At 49.9% G+C, this 25,445-nt stretch overlaps 2 protein-coding genes across 7 annotated transcripts; both read left to right on the top strand.

The window, feature by feature from the left end:
* The first annotated feature begins 10 nt into the window (after nt 1-10).
* TRADD (TNFRSF1A associated via death domain) lies at nt 11-13,071 on the top strand. 4 transcript variants are annotated; one of them, XM_077309693.1, is made up of 5 exons: nt 11-125; nt 2,644-2,809; nt 3,744-4,024; nt 5,365-5,599; nt 7,446-13,071. In XM_077309693.1, the coding sequence occupies exons 2-5, from the start codon at nt 2,668-2,670 to the stop codon at nt 7,751-7,753; spliced, it is 966 nt and encodes a 321-aa protein (XP_077165808.1). In that variant the 5' UTR covers nt 11-125; nt 2,644-2,667; the 3' UTR covers nt 7,754-13,071. The 4 variants fall into 4 exon arrangements, with proteins under 4 accessions (XP_077165808.1, XP_077165805.1, XP_077165807.1 ...); XM_077309690.1 differs by lacking the exon at nt 11-125 and adding an exon at nt 175-384; XM_077309692.1 differs by lacking the exon at nt 11-125 and adding an exon at nt 462-481.
* A 2,963-nt stretch (nt 13,072-16,034) lies between these two features.
* B3GNT9 (UDP-GlcNAc:betaGal beta-1,3-N-acetylglucosaminyltransferase 9) lies at nt 16,035-23,948 on the top strand. Of its 3 annotated transcripts, XM_077310233.1 has the most exons (3): nt 16,035-16,415; nt 18,823-18,948; nt 21,862-23,948. In XM_077310233.1, the coding sequence occupies exon 3, from the start codon at nt 21,929-21,931 to the stop codon at nt 23,171-23,173; it is 1,245 nt and encodes a 414-aa protein (XP_077166348.1). In that variant the 5' UTR covers nt 16,035-16,415; nt 18,823-18,948; nt 21,862-21,928; the 3' UTR covers nt 23,174-23,948. The 3 variants fall into 3 exon arrangements, with proteins under 3 accessions (XP_077166348.1, XP_077166349.1, XP_077166350.1); XM_077310234.1 differs by lacking the exon at nt 18,823-18,948; XM_077310235.1 differs by lacking the exons at nt 16,035-16,415; nt 18,823-18,948 and adding an exon at nt 19,720-20,018.
* Nucleotides 23,949-25,445: the final 1,497 nt, after the last annotated feature.

The raw sequence follows: 25,445 nt of genomic DNA, 5'->3' as shown, positions 1-25,445 counted from the left end.
GGTCGCGCAGCCAGTACGGGCGGATCCCCGCCAGCCAGCCAGCCCCGAAAAGAGAGGCGGTTCCCGCCAGCCGAAAAACAGAAAACGGGGTTTTGTAGCCCGCACCAGAATCCCGCATTTCCCAGGTTCTCGTCAAAAGGCGACCTCCAGCATCCCATTCAATGCGCGCCTCCCGTTAACTTTCCCTATGCAACGGGACGGGGGGAAGGGGGTCCCAGCGTGGCTCAGGGATCTGGTCATCCCCCTCCCCCCTCCTAATAGCCGCAAGATCCCGCGATCTATTTTCCGCGTCGCTAATGCGCAGGGGCGGAAGGCGCCGGCCTTTGCTGGTTCGGGACGTGTGCGGGGAGCGAGGCGGGCTGGGGGCGCCCTTGGGCGAGGAAGGTAAGGGGCGCGGCGGCCCTTCGGGACCCGAGGTCCGAGGCTGATCAAGGGCGATCCCCCGGCGCCCAAGGTGCCCCCCGATCGGGGGTGCCAAGAGGTATCCGGATGAAAAAGAGAAAGCAGATGAAAAAGAGGCCCCGGAGGAAAAAGGGAAAGCAGCAAGGGGGGAGGGGGCGCAATTGTAATTCCCCCCCCCCCCCACGGCTGGTCTGTTTCCATAAGGAAGCCGGAGCGGTGTCCTGCACAATCGGAAGGAGGCAGGTGGGGAGGGAAAGCCGTTTCGGGGCTCAGATTCATTCTAGGAAATGGGAGTTTCCGTGTCGCGTAAGTTTGCTCTCCTTGGGCAGTCGGCTGTAATAGCGGGGGACGTCCCGCTGGATCCGTGGCTTTTCTCCTCCATCTGGATAGATTCAAGTGGGTAGCCGTGTTGGTCTGAAGGAGCACAATCAAATGAGAGCGCAGTAGCACCTTTAAGACCCACCAAGATTTATTCAAGGCGTGAGCTTTCGAGTGCAAGCACTCTTCCTCAGACTTGCACTCGAAAGCTCACGCCTTGAATAAATCTTCAAGGTGCTACTGGACTCCTATTTGATTGTGCTCCTCCATCTGGAGGAAGAGGCCTAGGGGAAGTTGGAGGAAGATTCAGGGATAAGACCAAGGTGTCACCTGGTACATTCCTGAACGCTTAGCTGGTGTCCCATGGGTTCCTTTGTGTGCTGGTGAAGTGTGAGTGGGCCACCCCAACTTGGGTGCCCTTTTTCCACTCTGGAAACCTGATGGTCAAGTTGGGCCCCTACTTCCGAGGGTTGGCCAAAGGCCTGGAGTAAAATGCCCTGTTTTTTTAGTAGAAGTTTGACGGGAAGTTATTTACCTCCATGCAGCAAAAAGTTTCAGCTGCCTGTTTTCACACACCAAGGGGAAAGGATGCTTTTCTCCAGGCCTGTTGGCAACCATATACACCCCCCAGCAGTAGACTTGGGGACAGACCATAAGTCTAAAGGCTGCCCAATTATTTGCACTGATTTTTTAACTTCTGCATCAGTCCAACGCAGACCTGCCCGTACATCTCATGAAACGCAGAGTGCTTGGAGCATGTGTGCATAGGATCGCCCTGTTAAGCCATGCATTGAAACATGCCAGCTACCTCTTGGTAGAAAAGCTATGGAGAGTCGACCCTGCACCCCTTTGCATGCCATGAGCCACAATGAAGAATAACCCCGAATCTGCTTCCAAAATGCAGTATACCAAGAGAGCCAGCGTGGTGTCGTGGTTGAGCGGCAGCCTCTGATCCGGAGAGCAGGGTTTGATTCTCCACGCTTCCACAGGCAGCCAGCTGGGTGACCTTGGGCTAGTCCCAGTCCTGTTAGTGCTGTTCTCACAGAGCAGTCCTGTCAGAGGTCTCTCAGCCGCGCCTACCTCACAGGGTGAGTGGTGGGGAGAGGAAGGGAAGGCAGTTTGGGTAGTGAAAAGCTGGGGTGTAACAACCAACTCTTCTTAAACGTTGCCCTAGTCATGTGGGCCTACCTTTCTCATGAATTTATATTCTCTTTTTATGCAAGTGTCTTTTAAACCAGGGGTAGTCAACCTGTGGTCCTCTAGATGTTCATGGTCTACAATTCCCATGAGCCCTTGCCAGCAACCACTGGCAGGGGCTCATGGGAATTGTAGTCCATGAACATCGTGAGGACCACAGGTTGACTACCCCTGTTTTAAACTATAAGGCTCCCAGGGCTGGTTGCCCAGAGCTCCCCCTTGGAACTGGTGCTCCCTTGCCAGGAGGAATGACTCTTTAAGTATTTGAAAGGTTGTCATTTGGAGGAGGGCAGGATGCTGTTCCCATTGGCTGCAGAGGAGAGGACACGCAATAATGGGTTTAAATTACAAGTACAATGATATAGGCTAGATATCAGGGGGGGAAATTTCACAGTCAGAGTAGTTCAGCAGTGGAATAGGCTGCCTAAGGAGGTGGTGAGCTCCCCCTCACTGGCAGTCTTCAAGCAAAGGTTGGATACACACTTTTCTTGGATGCTTTAGGATGCTTAGGGCTGATCCTGCGTTGAGCAGGGGGTTGGACTAGATGGCCTGCATGGCCCCTTCCAACTCTATGATTCTATGATTCTATGACCATTCCAGGGTATGGGCAATTTGCACTTGTAGCCGTGTGGAAGCTGCTCACAATACTGTCGTCTCCACACCTCTTGGATCATGTATAATGCCCCTCTTGACTTATTGGATGTTTGTGTGTTGTTTTACTTTCAGTGTTTTCTTGTAGCTGGAAGAGAGATGGGGGACAGCACAGATGCCTGGGTGGGGAGTGCTTACCTCTTTGTCCAGTCAACTTCCGGAAACATGCTGCTGCCCTCGCTCTACGGAAACCCAGAGCGGAAGTCCCAGGTGTTCAAAGCATTCAAGCTGGCATTGGCAGGTACGTGCTCCTGGCGCCCTCTTGCATGCCGCTGGGCTCAGAGCTCGGCTGGCTGGCTACCCCGTTCCTCTGATGATGTGGAAAGGAGCCATGTACAAAGCGGTTGGGTTTTTCTTTAGCCAGTGACCTTGTGCTCCAAGCACCATGTGAGATGCAGTGAATGTATAGGCCAGTGGGCAGAAATGTGACACTCTTCCCAGCTACCTGTGCCAAATGACATCTGCCCAGGGAAGGATGGCAAGGCAGCACTTCCTGCCTGGCCAGATCTTATACTTCAGGGCCATTTCCTTTCTTTAGAGAACTGATAGGAAGATCAGTCCAAAGTCTTCTCCTTGGCAAAGAACCATAAAGATAGTGGCAGGCGAGTCATAACACCTTCTGTCTTGCTCCCCGCTCACCTTCAGTTCAAGCCCTTGTTTGATTTTTAATTGGCTTCCTTTCCTGCTTGTGAAAGCGTATGCCAGATGGGGCAAAGCTGACCTATGGTGCCCAGCACACTGCATGGGAATCCTGCATGGGCTGGTAGGACAGACGTGCCATTTCAGACCCACCTGTCTGTGGGTTGGAGGCCCTTTGTGATTAATTCCCAGCAGCCACCTGTATCACTAGCCCTGAACACACACACACGCGCACGCACACACACACCCCTTTGCAAACCAGAATTTACATAAGAATAAGAAACATCATTGGAATAAGAAACATGATAAGTGAGTGTGAAAGAGGGCACGGGGTTTGCTAATCATGTCGGCTTAGAAACAGGCCTTTTTAAACAGCCATATGGCTAGCAGAAATTCAGCAGGAAAAACATTTCCCAAATGGAAAAAAACAACAACATCTAATCTGTGCAGAGGCCCTGTCAAGAGAAAGGAAAAATGGAAACTGAGTTTTCAAAACACTTGACATTTCCATAGACTCTTCTCCTTCTCTTCCCCAGATTCTACAGGAAGCTTCAATGGAGTGGACATGCTGAAAGTCCACTGCAGTGACCCCGACTTAATTGTCCAACTCAAATTCTGCAACCAGGTGAACTGCCGCAAATTTCTGCAAAGTTATCGCGAAGGAACTCTCCACACCTCTCTTCAGAGACATCTCAAAGTCTCCTTGGCCACACCGACCCCGGTCTCTGTCCAGATGGAGCTGAAAACGGGTGCGGGGAAGTTGGACTCTATGCTTCTGGAGGAGGAACGCTGTGTGGAATGCATCTCCCAAGAAAAGGTGACAGCAGAAGGTCGGGGGGTATGGGTGGATTACTACACCTGACGGTGGTAGTGGACAGGCCTGTTGAATCATCCATATTCCTTTCATCCGAGTACACAAAAGGTTGAACCTTGACTTCCTGCCTAGAAAACAGACATTTAATCCCTAGACTGGTGGTGGAAGTGCCATGAAGCCACAGCCAACTTCTGGTGACCTCTAGGATTGTCAAGGTCAGAGATGGCCCTGGGCTTCTTTGGAGGTCTCTCCACCCAAATACTAACCAGGGCCCAACCCACTTAATGATGGACCCAAACCACGGAGGGGCAGCCTAAAACTCTCAAAAAAGAATAAAAATAAATAAAGTGGTGGGACTGGTTTTCAGCCATCAAGATCAAATGGAGGTTAGAGGGCTCAACCCCCTCTTCCCTCCGAGGCCTTGCATCAGACAGGCTGGACCAGCTTGCAAATGACAATTGATAGATGGACAGACAGTGAGATGCACACAGTACTTGAGAGAGGCACACCCCTACCCTATTGTGTACCTGGGGCAACCAAGTGGGCGGGGCTTAGTGATGCGGGCAGTGGGAGAGAAATGCCTGCCTGCAAACCAGCCCCCCTCCCAGGCTGCTGATATCCCATATTGCTGCCCCAAGTGAGGGGCAGTGGCAGAGGATCTGGCTGCTTCATGCTGTGAGTCCCTCGGCTCATCCTCACTGTCAGGCAAACAGGATGGGCATTGCTAGCCATCAGGGGCAGTTCCACGCTGACACCTGTGCCAGAGGGAAGGCCACAGGGATTTGCACTGGAGAGCTGTTGGCTGTTCCCCTGTCTGATGTAAGCAGGCACAGTGCCCAGATTCCACTCTGCGGCGTCAGGATGCCAGGCTGCTCCCGAGCAGTGTGCATGCCACTTGGTGAGGCAGGTGTCACTGGGCACAGGCCAGTTGGGGTGCACAGTTCCCACCACCCACGGGAGCTTGAAGGGGTCCAGTTCACTCCCATTAAGTACGGTGTCCAGGATATGAACCTTGGTCTCCATGCCCCCGATATGCTGATGGGTAGAGGATATGCTTAGAATGCAGAAGGTCTTAGGTTCTGTCCCCAGCATCTCCTATTAGAAAGGACTGAGACTGTTTTTTGCAGCCATAAGGACTAGAAGCTTGGGGTTGTCTTTTTAAAATGCATAGATTAAAAAAAAAAAAACCTTTTGCATTCACATACAAAATCAACCTAATATGTAGGTTCATCTTATGAAGAATCCTGAACCAAGAAGTAAGAGAAAAGCTAATGGAAAGGAAACGAGACAAGATACAGCTCCTTTTGGAATAAGAAATGTTTTTACATTTATTTATATTTCAGCCTAACCATCTCAGGGACGAAGAAATTACAAAATTGGAGGAATCCCTCAGGAACTTGAGTTGTCAGGAAAGCAACAGCGGTATCATGAGTTCAGCAATTCCGAGTCCATCCGGCAGCACTGTGGACTCAGCAGTTCAAAGTCCGTCTCTGGATTCTTCACTTCCTCCCAGTTCTGTGAAGAGCCTAAGCTCTCTGCCGCAAGGAGACACCTTCCTCTTCCAGGGACAGCAGTTTGGTAAGTGTAAAGTCAAGGCATACCCCAAGGTGGTGCAGGCACCCAGGGCGTCCAGTAGGGCTCATCACCCCTGAGCATGGACAACGCCAGTCTCATGTTGTGGTTAGAGGGTCACACTAGCATCTGGAAGGCCCATTCCAAATCCCTTCCCTGCCATGGAAGCTTACCAGTGAACCTGGAGCCAGCCACACGCGCTCAGGCTAAAACGGAGGAGGGGGAGAATGACGTCCGTAGCTACTTTGGGTCCCTGCTGGGGAGAGAGGTGGGATATAAATGAAGAAAACCAATATATAAATGAATGAGGTGGCAGGGAAGTCCAAAGGGAGCATGGTGGTAGGCAGTAGAGACCCAAGCGTTCTGTTCCCAGGTTTCCACAAAACCTGGATCCAGCTCTGTCAGGAACAGGAGAAAAGGATAGCGTCCTTCCCCAATGGCTGGATCAAGTCCATATGTATCCCAAGAAAGAGGGAAGGAGGGAGGTTATTTCCTATAAGATGGGGTGGCCCAACCGTGGCTCTCCAGATGTTCATGGACTACAATTCCCATGATCCCCTGCTGGCAGGGGCTCATGGGAATTGTAGTCCATGGACATCTGGAGAGCCACATTTGTGCCACCCTTGGTATAAGAGATTGCTCAATGGCTGCATTTCTTTATGTCACCACAAGGGGGCACTCTGAAGACATATTTTCCTTGCAGGTGACCACCTAGAAGAGTTTGAGGGATGGGTCACATGTTGTGGGAAGAAAGTGCAAGCTTTGTGCAGATTGAGATGAGGTTCACATATAAAGAGACATACTTCCAGCTGTTTGGCACATGGACACATCTCATGTCCGTGTGCCAAAATCTATACCCCCATCATTACTGATACGTATTCAGCTTGCCAGCTCTTTCCCCCTGTGCTACAGCACACAAGGAAAACGAAGTTCCAAGAATATCAGCAAAGAAGGAAGCTCACAGTTCTTGAGAGGGGCCTGCCTGCTTCAGACTTCGCAAGCCCTGGTTCCTTTGCCCCTAGAAGCTTGGAATTAGAGCCTCAGATTGGCTCAATGACTGCTAACCCCTAGAATGGTGTGCTTCAGCCTTTGCGTTGGGACTGTCATGTGGGTCAAGGAAGAGCCTGTGCAGAATCATCCAAACAGCAAAGCTGTTGCTTGTTGGAAGGCTCTGCTGCTAGTGTCCTTGTGTAGAGAATAAGAGCATCGCGTCTCCTGCCTCTCTGCACATGGCCACCCGTGCTAGAATGAGCAGCAAGGTGAGGTCACACAGCAGGGGAGAAGGTTTTTGCTTAGCACAGCGGAGTTCAGAGACTCTGGCTTCATTTCCTGCTACGGGATTTCCTGTTGCGTTTGCAGCTCATTGGCTTGGGTGTAAAGGTCTGGAAAGCCTGAAGTCTATTGCCCTCGGAAATGTTGTGCATAGAAGTGACTATGCAAGGGGCCTTAGAGGGGCAGCTGTTGTGTCCCTTTTCGTATGCAGTTTCTGGCATACAGATGCCTTGGGACATCTGAAAGGAAGCAAGATTACAAAAAGCCAGTGAGGAACTGCAAGGTGACTCTTGGGCTACTCTGATGCAATCACAGCTGGTAAGGTAAAGGCAGATAAACCTTCCCCTTCCCTTGAAGAACTGAGACAAGGAGGGGGGGGGGGAAATTGGCTAAAAATGGCCTTTAGGAATAGCTCTAGGAATCTCTGTGTGTCTTTACCATAGAGATTAGTGGAAATTCCTAGAGTGTTACTTGGAAGTGATGTCACATCCTCTCCAGAAGTCACCCTACTTTTAAAAGTTCTCACCATTTGCTGAGGCAGTTCTGGTGGCCCTTGGTGACCCTTTCTTACCTTTTCAAGCCAACAGAAGAATCACCCTCAATGACCACCAGAAGTTTGCCAAACTCGTCTCAAAGAAATGGAAGCAGGTGGGCCGGTCCCTGCAGGCCGGCTGCCGAGCCCTTCGGGATCCCTTCATCGACAACCTGGCCATGGAGTACGAGCGGGAAGGCCTCTACGAACAAGCCTACCAGATGCTCCGCAGGTTCATCGACTCTGAGGGCAAGAGAGCCACCATTCAGAGACTGGTCGTCGCTCTGGAGGAGAACGGGCTTATAAGCTTGGCCGAGGAGCTGCTGGGAGTCCATCCCAACGAGACGGCCGTGTAGGAAACAGACAAAAGGATCCCTCACTTGAGGCGACGGGGCTGTAAACTTTGAACTCCTGTGAGTTGACAAGTTTCTGGACTGCACCTTAGTAATTCAGAGCCAACCCCTCTGTCCCCAGTTATGGTTCTCTGCTGCTGGTGGCTACCTGTCAAAAGAAGCCACCACCAATGCTGATTTACGCTGGAGGCTGCTGAATGTTTCAGCGCTGCACCGTGGATATTTTCAAGAAGATCCCCTCTTCCTATAGAAGCCCAGGGGACATGGTCCAGTGAGATCCTCACTGCTTTGGAGTGCCTTGTGCCTAAGAGCCGAAATCACCCCAAGCTGCAATGTGTAAGCACACACTGTTGGGTGCTGGACCAATACTCGGCACCAAGTGACTGTAGCTGGCTCCGCTTAGCAAGGGCCAGGTTGCACAAATGTTCACCCAACTCGTTGGCCGTAGCATGAAGTAATACATGCGAAGTTGCCTTATAGTGAATCTGACCATCAGTCTATCAAGGTCAGAGCGATGTACTCAGGTGGGCAGTGGCTCTCCGGGGTCTCAGGTCAAGGTCATTCCCATCCCTTAACACCTGACTCTTTCATCTGGAGATGCCGAGGATCGAACCTGGGACTTCTGCGTGCGAAGCAGATGCTCCTCCATTGAACCACAGCCTCTGCCTTGTCTTGTGTGTGTCCATACAAATGAGCCATCAATGGGTCACCGATGAATCTTACCTGGAGGTGACTCAAGGGAGCACAATACATTAATAGCCATGTGTGTGAAACGACCTAATTCGGTTAGATTCAAGTGGGTAGCCGTGTTGGTCTGAAGTAGCACAAGAAAATCGGAGTCCAATAGCACCTTTAAGGCCAACAAAGATTTATTCAAGCTCATGACTTGAATAAATCTTTGTTGGTCTTTAAGGTGCTATTGGGCTCTGGTTTTGTTGACCTAATTCAGTGCATAAGTTCACCAGGGGATCAAGAATCCTACGTGCCTTAAAACGGAGGCAGTCAACCTGTGGTCCTCCAGATGTCCATGGACTACGATTCCCATGAGCCCCTGCCAGCATTTGTTGGCAAGGGCTCATGGGAATTGTAGTCCATGGACATCTGGAGGACCACAGGTTGACCACCCCTGCCTTAAAACAATTGACCAGCAAATGTGTGGAATGACTCCATTGGAGCAGCCCCTGGAGTATCGGATAGCCCTGCGTGCCTTGAAGTGACTGGCCCTTGAATGGGTGCACCAGCTCCACTGGAAAAGTACTACCTTGGTGGCAACAAGCAAGTTCCTGGCCAGGTTCTTTCCTTTCATATACAGGAAACTCCAGGATAGCTCTCTGGTATGTGCACCCCTTATTGGAAATGGAAAGGCATGTGTGAACTAGCCTTTGGTGCTCTTCATGTGAACAGTTGCTGATCTTATCTTACCTCTGGGATCAGGGCTGGCATCAGGGTAGCTCATGGTGGTGCAGCCACTGGGGCCCCACAGCTGTTGACAACCCCCCCCCCCCAAAAAAAAGCCCTGTCCCATTTCTAGTTCCGTCTTGTGCTCCAGGTTGCCTGTATTAGCCTGGGCCACTGGGGAAGGGCTGCAGGCAGTGGTGAGCGTGGGCCATGGGAGAGCTCATGAGCAAAGAGGTAGCAGGTGTGCAGGTAGCAGGGAAGGAGGGGTATTCCCAGGGACACCCAGAACCTGGAACCTTCTCTTGGAGATGCCTGTTCTTTGCATTCAGCACCAAGGAGCGGTGGTAATGCAACCCTGTCTCCCAGAGCCCTCTCCTGCTTGGCTTTGCCACCGCTCGGAAGAAGCAGCTGGCTTCTGTGTTCAGTTACCCTTTCCCTGTTCCAGCTTTCCAGGCAGAGAAAGACTTCCTCTCCCACGGCTGGGTCAGGAGCTCTCTGGGCTTGCCAAGGGCAGCTTTCTCTTCCCAGCTCCTTCCTGCCGTGGGATGCTTTTTTGGATGCTGGATCAGCGACCCATAGCTTTACTTTTTGTTCTTCACCATTTTGTGTGTGTGTGTGTGTAAAGAATCATTAGGAAAGAAGACAATTTGGAAATTGCCTCCAAGAGCCTGTAAACTCTCAGGGGCTTGAGCAGGATGGTTGCCTCTGCAGCCGCTCTCTGCATTCATCAGGGTGTCCCTTCCCTCTTGGGGCTTAATTTCTAAAGCCATATTTTCCTGCCTAGCTCTGCAGATGTAGAATCCCTGACCTGGTCTGCAGGTGGGTGTTGCGGTGGGCCTGAAGCTCTGCCACTTGACTATGACAGCCGCTAGGAAAGACTCTGCTGTTGGGCCATGGGCAGCCCTTTTGGCCGGGCCCACAGCCGTGAATATGCAGCTTCATGTGAGCATGCGCTGCAGGGAGACCCAATCCGTTCTTTTACTACCAGCTGTGCTAAGAGGGGAGGTAGTGGTTAAAGGCTGGGAACTTTGACAGTTTGTGTGTGTGTGTGGGGGGAGTATCCTGTGTTAAGAGAGTCTTTCAAGATGCTAGTTTATGAGTTCACGGTGCTTAAACTGCATGGTCTCCTCTGTAGTGCCTGGTGCCCTTCCCTGTTACGCTCACGGAAGGCTTGCTCATGCAGACCATGCCTCTGGGGAATGTACCCCTCCCACTTGCAGGGGAGGGGGTGTTGCAGGATGGAATGCATCTTCATCTAGTAAAATTCCTGCATGTGGGAAACCCTGTGCCCCTCCCCCTGAGCCTCCCTCCTATGGCTCCTACAATTATTCTGTCCCACCCCACTGGCCTATCAGTAGGAGTTACTTCAATGTTTAATTTTTATACTGTTCCATGTTGCTTGTTGCTTCACTTTGGGGGTAGTCAAACTGCGGCCCTCCAGATGTCCATGGACTATAATTCCCATGAGCCCCTTCCAGCTGGCAGGGGTTCATGGGAATTGTAGTCCATAGAAATCTGGAGGGCCACAGTTTTGACTACCCCTGCTTCATTTTATTCATTATTGTTTCTGTTCTGTTTTCTGTGACCTGCCCTGAGCCTTCGGGGAGGGCGGTATACAAATATAATAAATAATAAATAAATACATGTCATGGGGGGCAGGGACATGAGATCTTTGTTCAGCTGTTCCCTGAAATCTTAGATTTCTGCACCCAGGAATCTTATAAGGCAGGAGTAGTCAACCCAGGGTCCTCCAGATGTTCATGGACTACAATTCCCATGAGCCCCTGCCAGCAAATGCTGGCAGGGGCTCGTGGGAATTGTAGTCCATGAACATCTGGAGGACCACGGGTTGACTACCCCTGTTATAAGGCATTTCACTCTGCAGTTTCTCACTTCCAACCTGCTGTAGTTTTATCCCTTCACCCCTTACTGGGGGAAGTCTTCAGGAAGTGTAAAATGCGCATTGCGAATAAAAATGTGACCATCTTGTAATTCTCCCAGGGGGGTTAATAAGTATTAAGTGCTATGCAATCTGTAAGAATTGTTCTCCAATATATGCCCATAGAGCAAAACCCACATGGACCTTTCAGGAAAAAGTGGAGTGAATTGCTCACCCCACAGTAACCAGCCTTACTACAAAATAGTTTAGTAGCAGACCAAAGTTTGCCATGATAAGACCTGATCCTCTGTTATTGCCTTGTCCCATGCATGTTTACTCAGGATTCACTTCAACCAAATTCACTAGAGATTATTTCCTTTCCACTCTCTGCTCAAGAAGGTGCTCAGGACGACTCAGTGTCACTGCTGGCTGAGCAGAGATTTGGACTCAGGTCAATTCTGTCACCTGTTTCCGTCGGCTCAATACTTGAGAACTTGCTCTCCAGTTTATTACAGCTGTGGCACACTGGGATGGTAGCCGCTTGCATTTCCTCCGAGGCCAAGTCCTCAAAGAATACTATATTGGGATTTATGGTATGTGGGCTGCATTTAGATCTTGGTTTATATTTATTAATGTCATATACTGCAGGGGATTCCTCTTTTTACCAAATCTGCCAGCCTTAATAGATTGAGCAGTTCATCTGCGAAAGAGTTTTGTCATTTTGTAAGCCGACAGATAAGGGAGAGGCAGAGGTTCTTTGGGACAGGAATGGCAATATTTGAGAATGTCACGCCTCTGAAGTGTCCCCCAAGTTTCAGATTGGAATTTCTTAGTAGCACCTTAAGACCCAGCTCATTTCTACTGATGTTGGCTGCAGCAGTTCAGTGTTCTGGAAGGGATTTCCATGCAACTGGGTTCCGTTTCTGATGTTCTGGGATGAGGCACGTGTAGTGCAATTCTAAGAAATGGAAGTCCACAAGCTTAGCAGGGGGTTACTCTGCTTGGCATCACACAAGTAGTCTTAATTTGGGAACACCAAATGAACTGGGAAGCCTTCCTCTCGCCTCCAACTTAAGCAACTCTTCAGTCGAGGAAGGGCACCTGGAGGATAGTTGGATCCACCCCAATGAAGGCACTCTATTCAAGCCCATGGACACAAGACAAGCTTATTGATCTCCTTAAGTCTGGTGAATGGTAAGAAACTCTTAAGACATCGATAACTGAGTTTCCCTGCCCCACTCTCTTAATGGAACAGCATTCTTGGCCAAGGAATTCTGCCTTTTCAGATGGAATGTCTTTTGACTTCCTAATGAGCACCATGGAAATTAGGTTCTGGTCCCAAGCTGGCTTTCCAGCTTTGCCGACGCCCTTCCCCTCTGCGGAGGCAGCCGGCCCTCCAGTGCAAATTGCGAGTTCCTCCAAGGGTGTTCGGAGAGCTGGGCGGTGTCTAAGGTAGTGCTGGCCTGGAAAATTCCAAGAATTGAAATTGATCTCTGGGCTACAATGATAAGATCCCCATGGAGAACAGGACTGCTTGGGATGGTGGACTCAGGAGGGATCCACACCCTCCTCTTAGCCCCGCCCTCTTCCCAAGCTCCATGAATTTCCTAACCCACTGTTGACAAGCTGAGTGTAGGAAGACAGCAAAGGAACACCTCCGCAGTGGATGAGGAGGGGTGTGAGTGGAAAGCAGCCTTTGGCTTTTGCAACAGGAGGAAGAGCCGGTGGTTTGCAGAGGAAATTAGAGGCGGCAGCTCTTCCTTATGTTACAGGCTTTATTTCTGCGTAGGGTCATCTTTGAAATGTAGTTTTTCACTTTACATCTGCTCCGAAGTGCCAAACTGAAAAAGGAAAGCATCCGTCGTTCCTTGTTCACCGTTCTCTTGGTCCCGTCTTGCATTTCTGCATTTGTTAATACAAAATTTCATCTAACCATATGCATTGGCAGTCCTAGAGATATTTTTGTTTCGTATTGCCAAGTTCAAAACATGCTGTTCTTTTTAAACCAAGATAAGGCAGAAAATCAAATAAAGCTGCTTTGTGTTTTGAAAGGAACAAATGCTCGTGTGTGCCGGGAATACTTCTTGGGAACCGAACAGCCAGGGTTCAAAAGGGAGTTTTGTTGCATGAATCATAAAATCATAGAATCATAGAGTTGGAAGGGACCTCATGGGTCATCTAGTCCAACCCCCTGCACTATGCAGGACGCTCACAACCCTATCGCTCATCCACTGTAACCTGCCACCCCCTATAGGGTTCGTTGCATGAGGCGGATTGTTCTTAATACTTTAGCCAAGCGTCAATGTTTGGAACAGCCTCTTGTCCTAGGTGGACCACGGGAAGAAGGAAAGGGTCCAAGCGGCTGTCCCAGGGACATGTTTTGGCAAAGCCAAGCCAAAGCATTTGCAGACATAGACATGCAGGGACTCCTAAGGATACCCCTGCACTGATTTCCCCCAATTCCCCCATCAGGACTTGGGAGAGCCACCCCAAAAAACCACTGGTACCGCCACACCAAAACACAGCCCTGTGGTTTCATGTGTTTGTCAGGAACAGGAGGTGGTGGCCTAATAATAGGTTAGTAATGCAGACAACTTAATATTTGCACTTACACAATCCCTTCCCCCCCGCCCATCAGCCCCAGTACATAGTAAATTCTTCCTCACTTGCACGTCACCACTTGGGTGTGTTGGGATCCAGTGGCGGGCGTTCGAGATATCTGTGTCCCCACCCCATCCTGTCCGCCCATGTCTTGTGCTTTTCCGACTCGGCCCATCCTATCCCCACCCCGTTTCCCGCAGAATCGTCCTCTCGGCTTCCTTCTTACATAAACCCCTCAGCCGTTAGCGGCCAGAGTGTCCGATTAAGGCCCAGTTTGCATCCCCTTGCTGGGCTGTGGAAGATTTTGCACCGACTGCCTTCTCTGGGGCTAGCCTACTTCGCAGGGCCGTGGTTGGGAGGATAAAACGGAGGAAGGAAGGCCATGTTGTAAGCGGCCTTAGATCCTATCCAGAACCAAATAAAATAAACTTCGGGAACAGCTTCCCTTTGCAAACCAGTTCCCTTGAGGATCCTGGATCCCTGACAGGAGCCAAACACTTTCCTCCCTCAGGGCTTGTTCCTCTGCATCTGCCGTTCTTTTCTTCAGATGGTTCTTTTTACCAAAGACAGCTGCTGGATTTCAGGTCAGTGGAGGGTGGGGGTGAGGAGAGGGTGACTGATTCACTGGTTCCCTGTCTTCACTTTTCTGCAAACAAATTTCACTGCAGGGTTTCCTCCCACAAGGGGTGAAGGCAGCTGGTGGTGGTCGTGATTTTATAATGGGAGAGATGAAATGACTCCAGTGACTGCATTTCCCCTTCCAGTCTGAGGGGTGGCATTTCTAAACCACAACCATAAACTCCATCAAATGGAAAACCTTCAACACAGGTCCAGAATCTTCTCTCCCTCACCTCAAATTTTAATACAGCACTGCGGCCAGATAAAACAGTAAGAAAAAAACATTTCAGATCTCCCTTCCCTCTACAGACAGCCAAAAAGGATCCACGTTGACGCAGGCTAATTTACATTCCCATTACAAATGTACACATCACTGCTAACCTTCGAATCAAAAGCCAGCCTGGCTTTGCAGTTAATGTATGGGAAACGGGAGAATCCAGGTTCGAATCCCCGCTTTGCCATGGACATTTTCTGGGGGATCCAGTCCGGTCATATGCTGTCAGCCTCCTTCACAGGGTTGTTGTGAGCATAAAATGGAGAAAGAGAAAATGTGGTAAGCTACTTTGGGTCCCCACTGGAAAGGAAAGGGGGACAGAAATGAAGTAAAAGAAGAAATACAGGTTGCCCAGTGCCAGCGCTGCCTCCTGTGCAGGGGCTAACTGCTGATGGGGAAGCTCTCCTGAACCCCTCCAGCTCTCCCTTCCTATGACTCAACTTCTTGAATTCACCCCAAATGGCCTAGTTATCTTCAGGAGGGCTTCGTCCAACTGAGAATCACTCTGGAGCCCTGGGCCTGCTCCAGAATCCAGCCTCCGCAGCTGCAATATAAAGCTGCAGATAGTGTGGGAAGCCGGTTTGCAAATCTTCCATCTGATCGGCCAAGTCTGTTGGGGCAAGGACCACCCTGCCTTCTGTTTGTGCTGTTCGGAGCAGCACAGTCAGTTTTGATTATCGATATGAGACAAATTATTATTGCAATCATGGAGCGGTCTCATAACTGTATCAGACTCCTGGTCTCTCTAGGTCCTCTCCAGCCACTGCAGGGAGGGGCTCATGGCTGCCAGCTGAAGATTTTGGGGATGGTACGTGGGGAGGACTAGGGATCTCAGTGAGGTACCTGGAGCCCACCTTCCAAAGCCTCCAGTGTTCCCAGAGGAATTGAGCTCTGTAGTCTGGAGGTGAGCTGCAATTCAAGAGGGTCCCCAGGTTCTGCCAGAGGGCTGGCATCCCTTGGTCCATCCAAGTCAGGACTGTCTACTCTCAACACCTCCTGCCTGATCCTGGAGGTGCCAGGGATTGAATCTGGGCCTTCTGCATACTGAGCAGCTGGTTTTCGAGTGAGCCAAGACTCCTCCCATTCATGAGGATCAGATATGTCTTGCGATGTGGACACTTTGGATCTCAGTTTTAAAACTTAAGTGCCACTTGGTCTCAGCTGAAAACACTGAAGGGGATACGCTTTTTTTAAAGGGGTGAGAGAGAGAGAGAGAGAGAGAGAGAGAGAGAGAGACCGACCAGTCGGGAGTTCTGCTCAAAGTACAAACTAGGTCATAAATCTTCCTAAACTGTGGAAGCACAGCTTCTTTAGTGTTTTACAAGCAGCTAATTTTATGGGCGCATTTAAAGAAAGAAGAGCCAGGGATGCCGCTTCCAAATTTCAAACTTTTTTTTTTTTTGGCATCTCGCACAAACATGGAAATGCGCCCTCCCGAGCATATGGATTCTTAAGCCAGCCCCCTTGTACTGCTGAACATTCTGCATCACGTGTGTACGCCCTGACTCTGCCAACTCTTGGACTGAAACATCTGCGCAGGTCATGTGACTCACACTTGGAGTCCAGCTGAGTTCCTTTTCTTAATTCAGACAGGGGCTTTGGAAGTTCCTCCAGACTCTCTCCCCACACACAAACATCAGCAAGACTTTCGGCCTGAGGAATAAGCCGCATCTGCCTGTGATCCTTCGCGTGGAAGGGGTGCACGGCTGCCCCTCCTGAACGCTCGCCAGGACCAAAAAGGGGAGCCACTGTTTCTTAACTCCACAAGGCTTCCCTGGGCTATACGTTCAGAGGCTGAGGAATGCCAGAACTAAGTGAATCCAGATGTGCTTGCTTGGCAGTCTCCCGGCCAACCATCACAGAAAGGATAAAGCATTGAACCGGTTGCCCTGGATGTAAGTATGAAGTCTTTCTGCTTGGTTGGGGAGTGCGCTACGAACCTGGTGGAAAGCTCACCCTTGTTGCTGGCTTTACCCTCTCCTGCATCTTTTTGTGGCAGAACTAAACGCTTTGAGCTTTTCCGACCGCAACTAGAAAGCTGTTGCCCCTGTGGCAGACCCAGCTTGAGGGCTCTCCGTCTCGCTGTATGAAGTCAGCTCTCTCCGATGTTTTGCACAAGAATGGGGATTCTTTGACAAGTCCTGAGGAGCCCAGATCTTTCCCCTTCCTTCGTCAGCACTCCTGCATTCCCCCACACTCACCTGGCCTGATAGACAAAAGAAGAACACCCTTTCCCCACAGCGTGGCAATTCTCATTAATTGTCACAGCACGGATTATCTGTACACAACGTGTTGCAGTAGAGTGTGAACCAAGATTGAAAGCATCCCCCCTCCCCAGCCAATTATGCGACGTATTGAAAAAGGCCTCCCTGAGTAGAGATTTGGGCTAGTGTCCCAACATGGGGTCATTCGTTTGACCTTCTCTGGGAGGTCTCCCTATCTTCCCCATGTAGCCCTTTCCTAGAAGGGGAGGCAGAATGGTACAGCCCAAGTCTGTCATTTCTCAGAAGCTAAGTGGCCTCAGTGCTTGGATGGGAGACCACCAAGGAAGACTCTGCAGAGGAAAGCCATGGAAATCCACCTCTGCTTCTCCCTTGCCTTGAAAGGCCCTTCCTGGGGTCACTAGGTTGTAAATTGATGGCACTTATGTAGAAGAAGAAGAAGAGTTGGTTCTTATATGCCGCTTTTCTTTACCCGAGGGGGCTCAAAGCAGCTTACATTCACCTTCCCTTTCCTCTCCCCACAACAGACACCCTGTGGGGTAGGTCAGGCTGAGAGAGCCCTGATATCACTGCTTGGTCAGAACAGTTTTATCAGTGCCATGGCGAGCCCAAGGTCACCCGAGCTGGTTGCATGTGGGGGAGCGCAGAATCGAACCCGGCATGCCAGATTAGAAGTCCACTCTCCTAACCACTACACCAAACCCCACACAAAACATTTCCCTGTTAACTCTGCTTGCATGCTGGGTTCCTATAAGGCACGGTTGGGTTTCATGGACCCATGAGCATCCCCACACCATTCACTCAAGCACCAGCACTCCTTCGCATTCCCCTCCCCTTCTTGCTGAACCCCTTCTTGCTCTGCAGTCCACGTTGCACATGTCGGACCCAGATCGGACAGGCAGTTTAAAACTCCTCCACCACCAGGACGTTCCTGGGCCATCCAGAGCACTTAAGTCGACAACTTGAGAGAGCTCATTTCAGACTGCCTTGCCCACACACAGCAGCAAAATAGATCCCCAAAGCCTGCGTTTATCTCCTTTTCCTCTCTTGTTCTCTCTGCAAAGTGTGCGTTGGTGTAAAAATCAGCACTGTTGCTCTGAGCTTTCACTGTATTGTTTTCTTAGTTATCAGCTTTGGGGGGAAAACGGGGCTTAAGAGGTAAGTCGGCCTGACCTGGCTGCCCCCGGCTAGCCCAACCTCACCTGATCTCATAAGCTTAGCAGAATCAGCTCTGGATGGGAGACCACCCAGGAAGGCCAGGGATGCTGGGCAGAGGTAGGTATATTAGTGACCACCTCTGAAGGTCTCTGGCCCTGAAAACCCCATGGAGGGTTGGTTGGCTGCAAGCTGAAGGTACTTTCCACCACCAAGAGGTTCATCACAGCCGGCTTAGTTTGGTGTACTGGTTAGGAGTGGCAGCTTCTAATCTGGTGAGCCGGTTTGATTCTTCATTCCTCTACATGCAGCCAGCTGGGTGGCCTAGGGTCAGTCACAGTCGTAATAGTGCTATTCTCACAGAGCAGTTTATCTCAGGGCTTTCTGAGTCTCACCTACCTCCCAGGGTGTCTGTTGTGGGGAGAGGAAGGGAAGGCAATTGTGTGTTGCTTTGAGACTCCTTCAGGTAGAGAAAAGAACCAACTCTTCTTCTTCTAGCTTTTAGAAACCTCCATAGACCCCAGATGGCTTTCCCACTCTTGCAGCAGATTGCATCTCTTGGACGCATTCTGTGATTGATAGTCCCCGGTCATAGGTGTTAAAAGCTACCACCCGATGATGTCACCCTTGTCTTTCATGGCTGGTCAAACCTTGCCTGTGTGTATAGGCGGAGGAACTATGAGCTCCCATTACTTATATAATAAATATTTCCTTGGGGCAGAATCATTTCCCAAAAGTGAAAGAGGTCGTTTTGAAATACAGCCTCTGCCAATAAAACAAAATAAGCCATTTCGGGCACAGGTGCCATGGCAAATTCTATATTGCTGTCAAATTGACCTTTAATAAAGGTAAGGGAAAAGAACAGATCTGGAACTACTCCAGATTTAGCTGGTTGATGTATCTTCACTTAACCCTTTTTAATCAGGTGTCTACCCACCTGCGTGGACCTTACCTGGGAATGAGTGGTCCATATTGTGAAAGTATGAAAGAAGCCCTTCTCTCCTCCTCCTGCTCCTCCACCAGCAAATGAGCCTTGCTTTGCTTCCAGAAGGTACTGTCAAATCTTTTAGGGGGGAATTTTGCAACTTCACAGAAGGACAGTCTGAAGATACCAATCCCAGCGGGTTAGCAAGAGAGTCACTCTTAACAGACTTAACATTTGCTGGTTAATTTGCCGGTTGGATCATGGGTGAGCTCTCTCTGACAATCTCCTTTCCTTCCTCCTCTGGCAGGATAATTATCTGGCTGGCTAAGGATTCACTTCACTGCCTTTAACAAAGTGGGCTCAAGGCCCAATAAACCTCTTACAACAAGAAATTGGTCAGCCTTTTGGGGGCTGCATGACTCCTTGGTGTTTCCACCTTAGGGTTGAAAGCTTTAACTAGAGGAGGGATTGACTGATGACTGTCAGGGGAACCATGGAGTGAACCACTCACACACAAACCCTGGCTTACGACTTAGTCATCTGCATTTTCTTTCCTCCCAAGTTCTCATTATATCATTAGAACAGTTTACTGGATTTATAACTAGTGCTAGCATGAGCCTGATGAAGATTAAAGTGTCTTTATATTATTCTTATAAAGTTAAGCACAGATGTACAAGGTATTCAGTCAAAAATTACTGTATCTCAGGGCCAAACTACTGGGATGGTATCTATGGGAACTGATTCATGAATGCCAGTGCCCCCATTTTAAAGTGCTTTCAAAATGCCATGAATTGGGCTCACTGTGTGGTAGGCTGAGGTTATAGAATCATAGAACCATGGAATTGGAAATGTCCATAGAGGTCATCTAGTCCAACCCCTGCTCAATGCTGGATCAGCCTAAAGCATGCAGGATCAGTATCTGTCCAGCTACTGCTTGAAGACTTCCAGTGAGGGGGAGATCACCACTTCCTTAGGCAGTTGATTCCACTACTGAACTACTCTGAACAATCCAGCCATCTGACACCCTTTAGTGCCAGTTTTTATTGCACGTGCAGAAAGGAAGGGTTTTTTTTGTCTCTATCTAGGGATGGGCTCAAATACTTTGGCTACCTCATGAGAAGGAAGGACTTCCTGGAGAAGAGCCTAATGCTGGGAGAGATCGAGGGCAGAAGAAGAAGGGGATGACAGAGAATGAGGTGGCTGGATGGAGTCACTGAAGCAGTCAGTGTGAACATAAATGGACTCTGGGGAATGGTAGAGGACAGGAAGGCCTGGAGGGTCATTGTCCATGGGGTCGCAATGGGTCAGGCACAACTTCACAACTAACAACAACAACAAGGGATGGGCACAAACTGGGAAAATGTAGTTTGGTTTGTGGCATGCCTGGTTCACAAACCACAAACCACCACAAACTTTAGGAGCCAAACTAACTGGTTCATAATGTGGCATGGTAGAATCCCCCCTCCCGGCAGGCTAGAGCCACCAAACTCCCAGGAGATCTCCAGCTGATTCTCTTCTACCTGCACTCCAATTTTGGTGAGGACTGGATGTATGGAGTCTGAATTAAAGCCCCCCCAAAATATGTGCTTCTCCGAAAGTATTTTCTGGGGAAATGACAGGTTCAGGAATGTATAGAACAGATCCTGTGCAGGCTAGGGACATCAAAGTCACAGATGCTCTTCTATATGCTCTCCAGCTCCACTCTCCCCCCACCCCCACCCCACCCATTGCTTTGAGGTTCGGTAAACATTTAGACTGAGCAGAGATAGTCTCTGTCTGGAAATGCCTCCGTTCCAGAACTGGACAAACTTCTATGAGCTGCTTGCAAGTTCATGGAAAGTTAATACCAGTTGACCTGCTATAAACCTCTTCACAAACCACGAACCACTCAAAATTTGTCACAAACGTTAGTTTATGAGCCGGTTCATGCCCATCCCTATCCCTTTCTGGGACTCAAACGGCACATTTGGCCTAAATGCCATGAGACCCCTTCCATAATCAGTTCCTTCAATTAAATATATATATATATATATGTGCCCCTCCTCACCCTTCTTATGGCTAGTGCTAATGGAATATGAAAGGGAACAGGGTGGTAAGCCTGAGATCCTGTGCTTGCCTTTCCCCCACTAACTTTATTTCCCCAGATCTGCCAGTGGCCGGGTCTTTACCTCCCATTCCCAGCCGAGAATGCTATGGATCTTCCCGGGAGCAGAAGACTACATTGGCCAGGCGCCATTTCTTTTGTGTGGTATTTCAACAGTCTTCCCCTCCCAGAAATGAGACAGCAAGAAAGAGGTTCTGGGCTCTGGCCCAATCCCTGAAAGCTTCAGGATTTTGTTGGCTTTTGTATATAAAGCTGGTGGCCAACTGGCAAAATATTGGCAAGCTAAAACTGTAAGTCATGGAAAATACGGTTTTCTACTGCTTACAGTTTCTTCCAAGGCCCGAGCTTATAAAATTAAACGGAACAGACGGAGCCAGGAATACTGTCCAAGGCTGTCATTAGCAGCTGAAATAAAAACAGCCAGAATGGAACTGGGCCTCACCCCAGCGCTGGGGCTTGGAGCCATTTTCAGAAGGTGACGTGGAGTCTTGGAGATGGACTCGTGCATCTTGTCCGTCAGTCGTATGCAGCAGAGGGACTCTTTGGAGCAGCGGCAGCCTTCTTCTCTTGTGACATAAGATCCTCCTGACCAGCACCACAAGCAAAGACATGTGTGCGCCGATTAAATATGGAATGGGCCAAAATCTGAACGCCTGCTTTAGAGATGCCAGTCTCAAGGTGGGACCTGGGGATCCCCTGGAATGATAGCTCATCTCCAAACTAATCAGTTCCCCTGGAGAAAAAAGCTGCTGTGGAGGGTGAATTCCGTAGCCTTCTCCTCCACTAGGCATAACTCAACCACGGAGCAAATTCACTGCTGCTCTTATCTGCCTTTTCCCAGGTACTTAAATTTGGAGAGCCATTTATAAACTCTGCAGGGGAACTCTGCAGGGGATTACCCAGGCTGCCCTGATCTCTTGTTTCTTCCTTTGCAGATGGAGGGGCCCAGCAGACAGTCTCCCTAATGCAAACTCGGATGTTCCTTAGAGATCTTTGGAAACAATGAGAGTTCAACTCAAAGGGGATGCCATCTGCACGCTGTTCCTGGTGATCGCTCTTTGCATCATGCTCTATTCACAGCTGGGCCACACGTCCATCAGAGAGCAAAAGGTGAACAGCCAGAGAAAGCCATCAGCAGCTTCCCGGATTGTCCATGGTCCCAGAGACCTCCAAAAACTGCTGACTGCGGAAGGGACGGCAGCAAAGGCCAGAACTATTTCAGAAGTGAAACATGCCCAGGTGGAAGTCCAAGAGGACTTGACTACCACTCTGGCAACCTTGACGCAGTCTGCTTTTGACTTTAAGGGTTACCTTAGAAACAAAGACAACCGGAAGTTTGAACTCCTTGTTAACCAGCCGAAGAAGTGCAGGACAAGCCCAGGCGGCCCCTTCTTGCTCATCGCCATCAAATCTCTGGTTGAGGACTTTGACCGCCGTGAGGTTGTACGGAAAACGTGGGGAAGAGAAGGGCCCATCAACGGAGCCCAGGTGCAGCGAGTTTTCCTCCTGGGAGTCCCCAAGAACAAGACGTCGCTCCCCACGTGGGAGACTCTTGTCCGTCAAGAAAGCCAGATGTATCGGGACGTCTTGTTATGGGGCTTCCAGGACACTTTCTTCAACTTGACCCTGAAAGAGATACACTTCCTGAGCTGGGCAGAAGAGTTTTGCTCCAACACCAAGTTCATATTCAAGGGCGATGCTGACGTTTTCGTCAACGTGGAAAATATCATCAACTTCCTTGAGAAACGAGATCCCTCCGAGGATCTTTTTGTTGGGGACATCATCTACAATGCACACCCTATCCGAGTGCGAAAGAGCAAATACTATATCCCAGAGTCTATGTATGGGCTGAACATGTATCCAGCCTATGCCGGGGGTGGTGGATTCTTACTGTCCAGCAGTACCATGAAGAAACTCGCCCAGGCTTGTGGGGAGGTGGAGCTGTTTCCCATAGACGACGTCTTCTTGGGCATGTGCTTGCAAAGGATCAACCTCAAGCCCACGATGCATGAAGGATTCAAGACTTTTGGGATCACCAAACCTTCTGCCGCCCCTCACTTGCAGACTTTTGACCCCTGTTTTTACAAGGACCTCATGGTAGTCCACAGCTTGAAGGTTGCTGAAATCTGGCTCATGTGGAACCTGCTCCACAGCCCACGGCTGTCTTGCACCCAGAAGAAGCAGGTCAAGAAGGCTTTCAAATGGAAAATCAAAGCTAAACGGCATGGGAAGGGTCATGCTGCCTAAGGGACAAGTTCACACACGTACGTGGTCAGTCATCACTTAAGGGTGCAAGGGATGGCTTGCACGTATGAATGATTTAGGGAGGGGCACACACTACCATTACTGGGACAGTGTTCACATCCACTGGCACATCCAATGAAAGAGTTTTCGCCAACATGCATGAAGGAATCAGATCTTAGCTCTGCAGACGTGCATGAACTGGGTGAACCAAGAGAGAAGACAGGGCTGGGGATTAGCAGTCCAGAAGGAACTGAAGGAGAATTAGGATGCATCAGTGAGGGGAGCTTTTTGCCCAGGAAGGGGGATACATTACAGCAGAGGTACATTTGAAGGAAAGATTTCTCAAGCAAAATCATTTGGACCTGAGACATAGGTGGAGAAATGCAAATCCTGCTCTGTGGGTTTTTCTTTTTCTTTTCTTTTTTGCCTGTGATTTCCAGTGCCCGTCAATGCTGTTATGCATTGATCTCCACCTTTTATTAAATTATCTTCCCTGTTGTGTCATGGAACTAGAGGCGTTGTATATGGGGTCCAGCCACGCATCCAGCCACACTGACTTCTCCCAGACCTGCTTGCCTTCTGCAAGGGTGCGGAGGATCGTTCTCAGTCATTCTGCAATAGCTGAACCGAGAACAGGCTTCTTGTTGTCCACTTTGGGGATTATTAAGAAGCAACGATGTCCGATCATCCAAGCTAGTGGCTTCACAGAAGTGTTTTGTGCAGTGGAACTGCAACCCTCGTGCTGGCAGAGTATGTGAACTCCTGTCTGCCCCACTCCCTAACACACTCTGTGCTTCTGCAAGCTGTTGCATCCATGCCACCCAAAACATGCCTTATTTCAGAAAACCCTACACCAAAACTAAATAATACAAATAAATATAGAAAACTTTATTTTTATAACCTGATTTAACCCTCCTAAGTAGCCACCTTCTCTCAGGGAATCTGATCTTTGTAGTCTGGAGATGAGCTATAATTCAAAGGGAACCCCAGGTCCCTCCTGGAAGCTGGCATCCCTAGCCGACAACCTCTACACCTGGATCCAGGTGGACTGGGCACAGCCTGCACAAGGTTTCCTTTCTTCCCTGGTTTTCCCTTGCCCTGGCAGCCATTTCCGACCCTGGGACAATATATGCAGGTCCTGCTAGGTTTGCCAGCCTCCTGGTGGTGCCTGGAAGCCTCCTAAAGTTACAAGTGATCTCCAAATCATACAGATGATTTCCCCCGGGGAGAACTGCTGCTTTGCATGGTGGGCTTTACGACAGCTGAGATGGGCTGGGTTGGCAGCAGAGCAGAAAGACGGGACAGAAGAGCTGGTTCCCATCAGTGGCGAAGCCAGCCAGTTCTGAATGACCCCTGCAGGGCCAGAGGCTTGCTGGGGTTTGGCTCTGATTGCTCCAGACTGCCTGAGGCCTTCCAGGCAGGGCCCCATCAGGACATTTCCCTGTCAAATAAATGGCCAGTCAGCCCTAACACTCTTGTCACTTCTCCATCCTCCAGATCTCCTGGGAGTACACAACTGAGCTCCAAGTGACAGACACCAGGTCACCTGGAGAAAATGGCTACTTTGGAAGATGGGCTCTATGGCAGGGGTAGTCAATCTCTGGTCCTCCAGATGTCCATGGACTACAATTCCCATGAGCCCCTGCCAGCATCCCTGCTCTATGGCATTCCACCCACTGAAGTCCCTCCCCTCTACAAATCCCACTTTCCTCAGGCTCCACTCCCCCCAGTCTCTCCCCAGTCAACCTCACCACCTTTCCAGAAGGAGCCTGATTCAATAGTTTCCCCTCCTCCACTTAAACAACTTGTTCACACAGGGGAGGCTGAAGGAGTGTCTGGCTAGGGGGTACCAAATGATCTTTGTGGCTAAGTAAAGATTTGAACCCAATGCCCTGGCCCAGTTTTGTCTCGAAGAACCAGAAGGAACAGAGGTCAGATTGGAATGGCTTGCAAGTCACGGTGAGCCAACATCACAATAAAACAGGAGCAAGAGAACCAGCAAATGGGGCCCCGGAGACACCATCTGCATTGGCCAAACCAGCCGTGCTCATTTAACAAGAGAGGTTCTGCTCTGCAGAACAGGATGTAGGAGCCCCCCACATCTTGTTGCCATTAAAAGGCTGATGCTTTTTAACCCTTGTGCTTCTCGGAAGCCTTCCGGTTTCCCATTTCCCTGCTGAAAAAGGCACACACACAAGAGTCTCAAGGGTGCCTCTGTGGGTTTTTCCACTCTGTTTCCTAGACACACTTGCTGGCCTTGCTAAAGCTGGTGCTC

The sequence above is a fragment of the Paroedura picta genome, chromosome 14 (genome assembly GCF_049243985.1).
Source record: "Paroedura picta isolate Pp20150507F chromosome 14, Ppicta_v3.0, whole genome shotgun sequence".
NCBI classification, from domain to species: Eukaryota; Metazoa; Chordata; class Lepidosauria; order Squamata; family Gekkonidae; genus Paroedura; species Paroedura picta.
The sequence above is the reverse complement of the archived record's forward strand: the minus strand, read 5'-3'. Positions and strand labels throughout refer to the sequence as shown.

Coding starts and splice junctions, on each gene's coding strand:
- B3GNT9 (XM_077310234.1), top strand. CDS start 21,929: ATGAGAGTTCAACTCAAAGGGGATGCCATCTGCACGCTGTTCCTGGTG.
- TRADD (XM_077309693.1), top strand. CDS start 2,668: ATGGGGGACAGCACAGATGCCTGGGTGGGGAGTGCTTACCTCTTTGTC. Junction 2,810..3,743: donor ATTCAAGCTGGCATTGGCAG/GTACGTGCTCCT, acceptor TCTCTTCCCCAG/ATTCTACAGGAAGCTTCAAT. Junction 4,025..5,364: donor AATGCATCTCCCAAGAAAAG/GTGACAGCAGAA, acceptor TTTATATTTCAG/CCTAACCATCTCAGGGACGA.